Here is an 8,642-nt window from a genome sequence, read left to right as displayed (position 1 = left end):
ACCCCCAGATCAGTGCTTTCCATACTGAACAATATTTGCTAGTTCTAAGTATTTAAAGACAAAACTTAGGCAGAAGCACTGTTCCAGAAAATCTGAGCGATACTTCAGAGTGAAGAGGATAAAGAAATCTGAAAAAACTACTTTAAAATAGTGAAAGAAGACATTAATAGATACAAATGTACATAATACACTAACACTCTAAGTCACATTTTTAACAAGCCAAATGTCCACTGTAAAACTATCACCTTAGATACTTAATAATAAAGTTCTTACTAAAATTACATTGTGTGTATTGAATGTAGTTATAAATATTCACAACATTATGAGATAAACTATGTATATATATATGTCTGCTTATAAGCAGAACAAAAAAGTGTGTGTGTGTGTGTGTGTGGGGGGGGTTTCATAAAACTGAGGAGTAAACAAGTTACTGAGTCAGTGTAAGGAACTGGAATTTACAAATGTTCAATGAACCTAGGCAGAGAACAATACTAGTCAAAATATTTTTGAGGTCATCAAAATTTAATTGTTAAATTGGCCTATAAAAAAAAACAAACACTTATTCTTTTGAAGTTTCAAGATCAGCGTAAAGATGTGATGTATAAACTAAACAGGTGAAACAAACAGTAAACGTTGTAATTTAAGGATAACAAATGAAAATTGCTTAAGATGCTTGACCTTCCTCATCTAAAAGTTTTAACTCGGCTAATCCTATCTGCTCACAAGAGCTAGATGTATATGTAAGTAAACTAGTGATTAATTTTTTTAAAAAAATTCAAGTGTCACAATTTGTTTCTACAAATAAATAAGCATACACTATTTTGGCAAAATGGCGCAAGCAGACATGAAATGTAAACATTGAAAATGGACTTGACTTTACAATGAACAATATATAACAAAATTATTTCCTTTAAGTGTGTACATGGTACAGGCTTATATAAATAATAATATGATCTTTGAATTATACAAAGCAAACACATTTCAGAAAACAATTTATGCCCTACAAACTTTGTGTGGAATTGTATAAAATATAAACGTACCCTATGCATTTTTACAATATTTACATTATGAAAGTGGCCATTTGTCAAAATTAAGTGGCAATCTATTTCTGAAATGTTCTTGTCTGTCTTCCATTCTATAGTTTCAAATAATAATGTATGATATTGAAAAATTGTGTGACTAAATTAACTTTTCTTTGATCATCTTTAACTGATAGCATGATTTTCACCAGCGATCAATGACCATGCCAAAATATTTCATGTGACAGACTTTGATTCTCAGAATATTGAAAACCATCAATTACAGTCAATGGAAGTGGTATATGTAATGTAATCAAATGCATTCAAATAAAATAGATGCTATAATCTTACAATAATACCAACTTGGAATAGTGAGTTTTCCATTTGTTAAGAGCAAAATACAATTCGACCATCAAAATTCTCAAAGACTTATTTAATAGTAAGGGTAATAAATTTGTTACTTATCTATAGCTAGAAATAAATTAACAAGATTATATACAATCGTAACTTATGGCACTGAATATTATATCATTATATATCAATACAAAAATGTTTTTTTTCTATTTATTGTTTTCAAAAGTGTTAATTTTAAAGGAATGGCAACTTTTTGAATTTGTGCGTCAATCAGGTTTCATAAGTATCTTCATTTTTAGTTCGAAGGAGTTAGTCTAAAAGTTGTCATTGGCTAGAGCTGAAAATAAAGACTTGGTTCAACCTATAGTGTTGTAACTACTCCATCTTGAAGATGCCACAGTCATCATCATTGTCAATAACACAGCCACTGTCAGTAAGATTGTCACCAAGACTGTCACCAGGTTTACCCAGGCCACTGTCTCCTGTTCTGCTGGGCATGTAGGCCTCCTTTCCACCAGAGCACGAGCCCTCCTGATCCCCTCCATCCACCTTGCCTGGCTGGACATTCCTAATGTCTTCAGTGGAAAACTCCCTGCCCGTGTCCCTCATATCTGATGACTTTGGTGTCAGCCTTCCTGATTCAGCCTCCACTTCAGTTTGAGGACTTTCATCTGGGAAGTTTCCTTTGGGGGGAGGAGGGGAGCTGGGGACAAACAAAAAAGAAACAAAAATGAAGTGACTAGATCAATTCACTTAGCACTGACAATTTAAAAACAAAAAAGAAACAAAAATGAAGTGACTAGATCAATAAGTTTGATAAGAGATTGATTTATATAAAAAATCAATCACATAAATTACTGACAAAATTGTAGAAATACTTTAGGTGATTATGTAATAAAAGAAAAACAAAACAAAACTATAAAACAAAAACCATAAAATAATGATAGTTATAAAAAAAAAAAAAAAAGCTTGATTTCCTATTACTATATGTGATCGTGAAGAGAAAGTGTCAAATCAAGTTCAAATCTATTTATTCTTTCACAATTTTTTAAGGAAATCTTTTAGAAAAAATCAAAACTAAATTCATGTCATAAATTCAATGTGTAATGAAAAACCAAAACCTCTATATAGAGTCAAGAATACACTTGCTGAAATGATTTTTATTTCAATGAACACTCAAGTTGGAGTTTTAACTTTGCCTTGTGTTTTTAATTATCTAAATATTTAAAATAAAAACATTTGTAAATTTATCTTTTTTTTTCTAGAAGGTCAATGCAAGATAGCATTAGGTAATAGATCTAATTCCAGAAAGCTACATCTTCCTTTTATTTTATTTTTTTTTAAAGATATAACAACATAACATTGGAGAAAAAAAAAAGTCAAAATACTATTTATATTTAATGCGTTATTTAGTAAGTAAAAAAATTATTTCTGCTACAACAAAGAAAAAAAAAATTGAAAGAAACATGGAAGAAAACCTGTGGTGAGGTACAACATAATGACATGTATTGATGACATGAAGATTTGGTAATAATTATAATATTCAAAAGGTTTTTTAAAAAATCTTACTATAGAACATGCCCAAGACTACAGTGGTGAAAGAAATATACACATAAGTGTATGAAAAATCATCTAAATTAGAAAACTAAAAATTTTAAATATGAGAAAGTTCACAATATTAAAAAGTGAAATTTATTTTTATTTAGGGATAAAAGAAGAAAACTAAAAGATGCTACATTAAAAGCAGAATTGTGAAGAACAGCTTAACCAATGACACAGCAGATCTATTAACAGAGCAATAACCATGTCAAACAAACTTGACAATATTGACTTCCCAACTAACTATAATTGTCCAACTTAGAACAGGAAACACAACATTTAATTCCCATCTTCACAGGATAAAGCCCACACAGCATACACTGGTTTGAAAAATAGATTATCTATTGCATCAATTTTTGGAGTGTGTCTTGACTTTTGCCTACTCTTTATTCTAAGCATTTTGAGCTTTTCATCTGAGTCACATTTTTATAATAAAATGCGTTGTTGTTTTTTTAAATACTTAAAATAACAGGCACTTTTCTGGGTGGAAAGACAAATCTTATAAAACTCTTTTAAAATATTTTGTAATATTTCACTTAACTTTTTTTTGGTCATTACTCATCACCCTATACAAGTTTTTGATGTGGGACACCATCATATACAATTTATGAAGTTGGCCGTATTACAAATAGATTTGTGAAATGGGCCATCATCACATAAATGTTTGTACTGGGCCATCATCCCTATTATGTTTTCTAAAAATTTGTTTTTGATATTGCACAATGTTCATGCTTAGAGCATGCGCAGATCCTTATGGTCCAATATCTTTTGTGGACCAGTGGGTAGGGGAGGGGCTAGGAGGGGAGAAGGTTACAATGCAACATTCAGAGGCTCAGCAAACACAACTCTGCTCAAGGCACAACTCAAACTCCTGACCTTATGATAGTTAGACAAGCGGTTTTCATCACTCAGCCACACATTCCACAAAGTTTATGTTTATGAGAATTTAATTCACAAAGACAAAGAAAAAAAAAATATTGGCCAAGAGAATAGAGAAAAAATTATATAAAAAAAATAATAATAATGCAATATATCAATAGGTCAAGTTCTACAGTGATGAAAAAAAAACAACTAATACATTTAGTATCCCTAATTTAGTTTTTAAAAGCTGTAATAATTTAAAATGCTATCTGTAGAAGAGTTCAGTTTTGTTAAATAATGCAGCAACTATTGCAACAGAATGGAAGATATTACAGATTTGTTGTGAAGCCTTTAATAAGCTAGTTAATTAGTCACAGAAATTGAAGTCAGACCCAGAGAAAAAAAAAAGACTTTTCGTGAAAGACCTTTAAAGGACAAAATTTTAAAAAAAAATTACAGCTAGATATATCTAGATCTAATACCTCCATTATGTAGCAGTGAACCGAGTTTCTAATTTCTGATAGACAAGGGGAGAGAACAACATATATATTTAGTTATCATACAACAGCAATGGTATTCAATGTTTTAATGTTAAAATTAGTTAATTAAATAGCCCTATTTTTTTTTAAATGAATAAAATATATAAAATATAAAATACATCACTTAAACTATTCTAAAGCAATGTATCTGTTAATAAAAAAACATAAATGATATAGTTGTGAAAATGAAAATATGTTTCTGTGCCAGTATATCCAACAAATTTTTTTCTTTACATTTATTTGACAGTTCTTTCGATTAGCTTGGCAAACAGAATATATTATTTATTTAAATAAACAAGTAAAAACTGGAGATATCGCTTAGCGAGTAGTAGAAGTCAACAGCAGGCAGAGCTGGCCAAGAGCTGACTTCACTCAATACTAGCTTAAAATGAATTTAAAACTATTTTCAAATTAATTTAAATTATTAACAATGTGAAAAAAAAAAAACAAGACCTGTAGATAGCGACAAGAACAAGGACAGTAACTTTAAAATGTTCATCTTTCATGAAACATGAACAAAATAGGAAGAAACTAACTTTAATAGGACTCTACAAAGTAGATCAAACACCAATAAAGATATTTGGAATGTACTGGGGTGCTTATCATTAGAAAACCTTGACAGCAAACAAAAACTACACCCTGACTGAAAGCACCAGAAAAACATGGTGACAAACTAGCAACAGCTAGAATAAAACAACAACAAAACTTAAAGTAAAGGGGAGGGGGTGATAAGAGAAAACGACAAAGATAACAATATGAACTAAACAAAAAACAACAACAACACAACCAAAAGAGCTACTAGCTGACTAGATATGATAGAGGCAGTACCTACCCTGACTACTTGTATCAGTTGATACAGCTCTCTGAGGGCATGCACAGCAATTAAAAAAAAAAAGAAGAGAGAGAGAAAGGCACCTTATTAAAAAGGAATACTGGTCAAAGCTATAGCACCACTGGTCAAGACTCACTCGTACAAGTACAGTTCTAGAATGTTTTGTTTTGTTTAAGGATGCCCATTAAAATCATTCTATTTGTACCTTTTCTACATATGAGAAAAAAAAAGGTCTTTTCTGATAGTGAAACAAAGTCTATACATTAACCCAAAGTTTGGACAAAAAAAATAAAAAGACAGGGGGAACAAAAAACTATCCTTCTTTCCCTAGAAACTATTTTATAGAAATGTGAAACAAAAACCAATTGAGATCAATTTTAAGAATAATCACCCAAGATGAAAGTACTTGCATCATAAAATGTTCACTTATAAAATGTAAAATCTGCTAGGATGCTGCTACTAACCTGACGTCAACTTTGCCATGCCAACCATGGACATGACGTTTTAAACAAGCACATAAATAGCCATGATTGGTGTATAGCTTGTGTTCAAGTGAAAACAATTACAGTGTCAGAGGGCCATGCAAGAAAACATTCCCAGCATGCACTTCAGACGAAACATTTTTTAATGAAATTCTTGTTATATAATCAACTTTTAGTTATTTCAAACAGAACATGTATTATATATGTTAAAAATGTTAAATCAACCAAATAATATATACATAGAGAGAGAGAGAGACATGTAGATATTTTACCTGTCATGTGCCTCTCCAGATCCAGGTGTTTGACCTATACCTTCTTTCCCATCTAAAGACCTTCTCTGATAATGAGACCTGTTTAAAAAAAAAAAAAAGAATCCCCTTTCTTATTTGTTCTCATAACAAATGTGTGCATTATGATCTGACAAAATGACACAGAAAAGGAAAAAAAAACATTATGAAAGAAAAGAAGGTGAACCCTTGTCTGTATTGTACTAGAGAAGACATTACCAATTTTACATTAGAAAAGAGAAAGTTATAGTTTGAAGAATGTTGGCAAGGAGAATATCGAATTATAAGGTCAAAAAATTTGTAGCAAAGTAAAAGTTATATCACAAATGTTATTCAACCCTTTCAGTGCAGCTTTACTCTCAGCAAGTAACTTGGAATATATTTTTTTTCACTATAGTTATAATGTTAACCTTTTTATTTGTCTCTTTATTTTCTAATTTTTCACATGTGAGAGTGATTGTTCTTCATTTTGGTTGTAAATTGGATGCATGACCAAGACATTGTTTTTTTTTATATGATAACATTGTGTTAGTGGTTCCGCTTTTTAGTTTTATCTCTGGACTCAAAATAGCTAAATAATACAATTTTTTAGCGTGTTTTTCATCCGTCAAAATGTGTTTAGGTTTCCAATTTTTCAATATTTATGGATAAAATGTAGAATTATAAGGTTTAATCTTTCAGAATATCAATTTTTTAATAAATTTTTAAAAATACTTTTTGTTTTCCCATAATTAGTTATAACTTATTAAAAGAAATATTTTCGTAAATAATTTATGCTATTTATTACACTTTTTTAGCCAATTCATTTTCTTTTAAAATAAAATGTTAGGTTATATATAATACAATAAACAAGCTAGGTTAGTTCTAGTAAAACAACGCCTTGTACATTTGTGATCATCCAGGAAAACTCCATTTTTTCTATCAAAATAATTTGCACTGAAAGAGTTATTTTGATAAAAAAAAAATGGAGTTTTCTGGGACGAAAAAAATGTGCAAATAAGTGTTACTAAAACTGACGAAACTTTTTAATTTCATAATTAAATCTAACACATTTTACTTTATTTTAAAGAAAAATGAATTGGCTACAAAAGTGTAATAAAAAAAAAAAAATTATTAAAAAAAGCATTTTACAGCTGGGTGAACGTATCCTAACTGTTGTGAATTTCAAAGAAAATAAAATTACTAGCCACCACACTATAACAGTATTTCAACATTTAAAGCTAGAAAACCTCAAACCTAAATCTTTGTTGTATAATCACAGACTGGTTTCTGCCTTTCTTCAATCTCTCAGATTCTCTCCTGGGCGTGGCACCAGTGTCTCCACGCTTCTTGCGCTTGGCATAGTAAGTCCTGAACTGGTTTTGAATGAGAACTGCTGCATGGCTCATCTTCTTGTAATAGGCATACTATAGATTTAAAAGCAGGAAAGATAATGCTAGGACGTTGCGTTAATTATGTATATGAGCAAAAAAAAAATTGCTTAAACTAACTAGTTAATAGTAAAGCTTGATGTTTTTTGAGCTTATTCTGATATTTAAGTAACAAAAGTAACATACACAAAACATATGAACAGTGATACATAAAAATATTCACTTAACTGGGACCTTAAGTAAAATAAATAGTAAAGGTACACTTTGCGATCTGTTTCTATGGCTGATGGTTAATGACTGTCTAGTGGCCAGTACAATGACCAAGCATCTTTATTTCCCCAACATATCTCAGGTACCCATTAAAGTTGGGTGGACTCGGGGATGCCCTAAATCAAAAGTTCAAAAATCCCAAGCTTCATCTGGATTTGAAAAACTCAAGACCCCATGTTTTGGAAGCAAAATGCTCAGCCACCACAGTCTTGAATACATATTTGGAACCTTTTATTAAAAGTGAGAGAACATTTAAAAAAAAAATCAAACATCAAATAAATATTTCAGACAGACAGTGGGAGTGAACTAAATACTAATATGGCTGAGGGAAAGTAAGGCTCAACAAAAAAATGAAAGGGGAATGGAAGGCTCAACAAAAAGATGAAAGGGGAATGGAAGGCTCAACAAAAAGATGAAAGGGGAATGGAAGGCTCAACAAAAAGATAAAAGGGGAATGGAAGGCTCAACAAAAAGATGAAAGGGGAATGGAAGGCTCAACAAAAAGATGAAAGGGAAATGGAAGGCTCAACAAAAAGATGAAAGGGGAATGGAAGGCTCAACAAAAAGATGAAAGGGGAATGGAAGGCTCAACAAAAAAAATGAAAGGGGAAAGATAGTACCCACTGAGGGAAAGGAACGCTCAACAAAAAGATGAAAGGGGAATGGAAGGCTCAACAAAAAAATATGAAAGGGGAAAGATAGTACCCACTGAGGGAAAGGAACGCTCAACAAAAAGATGAAAGGGGAATGGAAGGCTCAACAAAAAGATGAAAGGGGAATGGAAGGCTCAACAAAAAGATGAAAGGGGAATGGAAGGCTCAACAAAAAGATGAAAGGGGAATGGAAGGCTCAACAAAAAGATGAAAGGGGAATGGAAGGCTCAACAAAAAAAATGAAAGGGGAAAGATAGTACCCACTGAGGGAAAGGAACGCTCAACAAAAAGATGAAAGGGGAATGGAAGGCTCAACAAAAAGATGAAAGGGGAATGGAAGGCTCAACAAAAAGATGAAAGGGGAATGGAAGGCTCA

At 31.3% G+C, this 8,642-nt stretch overlaps 1 protein-coding gene across 5 annotated transcripts in view; it reads right to left on the bottom strand.

Annotated features, from left to right (window-relative positions):
- Nucleotides 1-413: 413 nt before the first annotated feature.
- LOC106079463 (calmodulin-binding transcription activator 1-like) overlaps nt 414-8,642 on the bottom strand; it is a 31,425-nt gene continuing 23,196 nt past the window's right edge. For 2 of the 5 annotated variants that reach the window (XM_056007845.1, XM_056007846.1), the window contains exons 27-29: nt 7,210-7,379; nt 5,959-6,036; nt 414-2,076 (exon numbers count right to left, since the gene is read on the bottom strand). In XM_056007845.1, coding sequence (XP_055863820.1) covers nt 1,749-2,076; nt 5,959-6,036; nt 7,210-7,379 — 576 coding nt within the window. In that variant the 3' untranslated portion in view covers nt 414-1,748. Of the gene's footprint in view, nt 2,077-4,315; nt 4,351-4,399; nt 5,236-5,958; nt 6,037-7,209; nt 7,380-8,642 lie in introns of those variants that run through there. The other 3 variants (XM_056007848.1, XM_056007849.1, XM_056007847.1) reach the window with 3 other exon arrangements.

This window comes from Biomphalaria glabrata, chromosome 13, assembly GCF_947242115.1.
Source record: "Biomphalaria glabrata chromosome 13, xgBioGlab47.1, whole genome shotgun sequence".
In the NCBI taxonomy this organism is placed as follows: Eukaryota; Metazoa; Mollusca; class Gastropoda; family Planorbidae; genus Biomphalaria; species Biomphalaria glabrata.
This window is presented reverse-complemented; position numbering and strand designations above follow the sequence as displayed.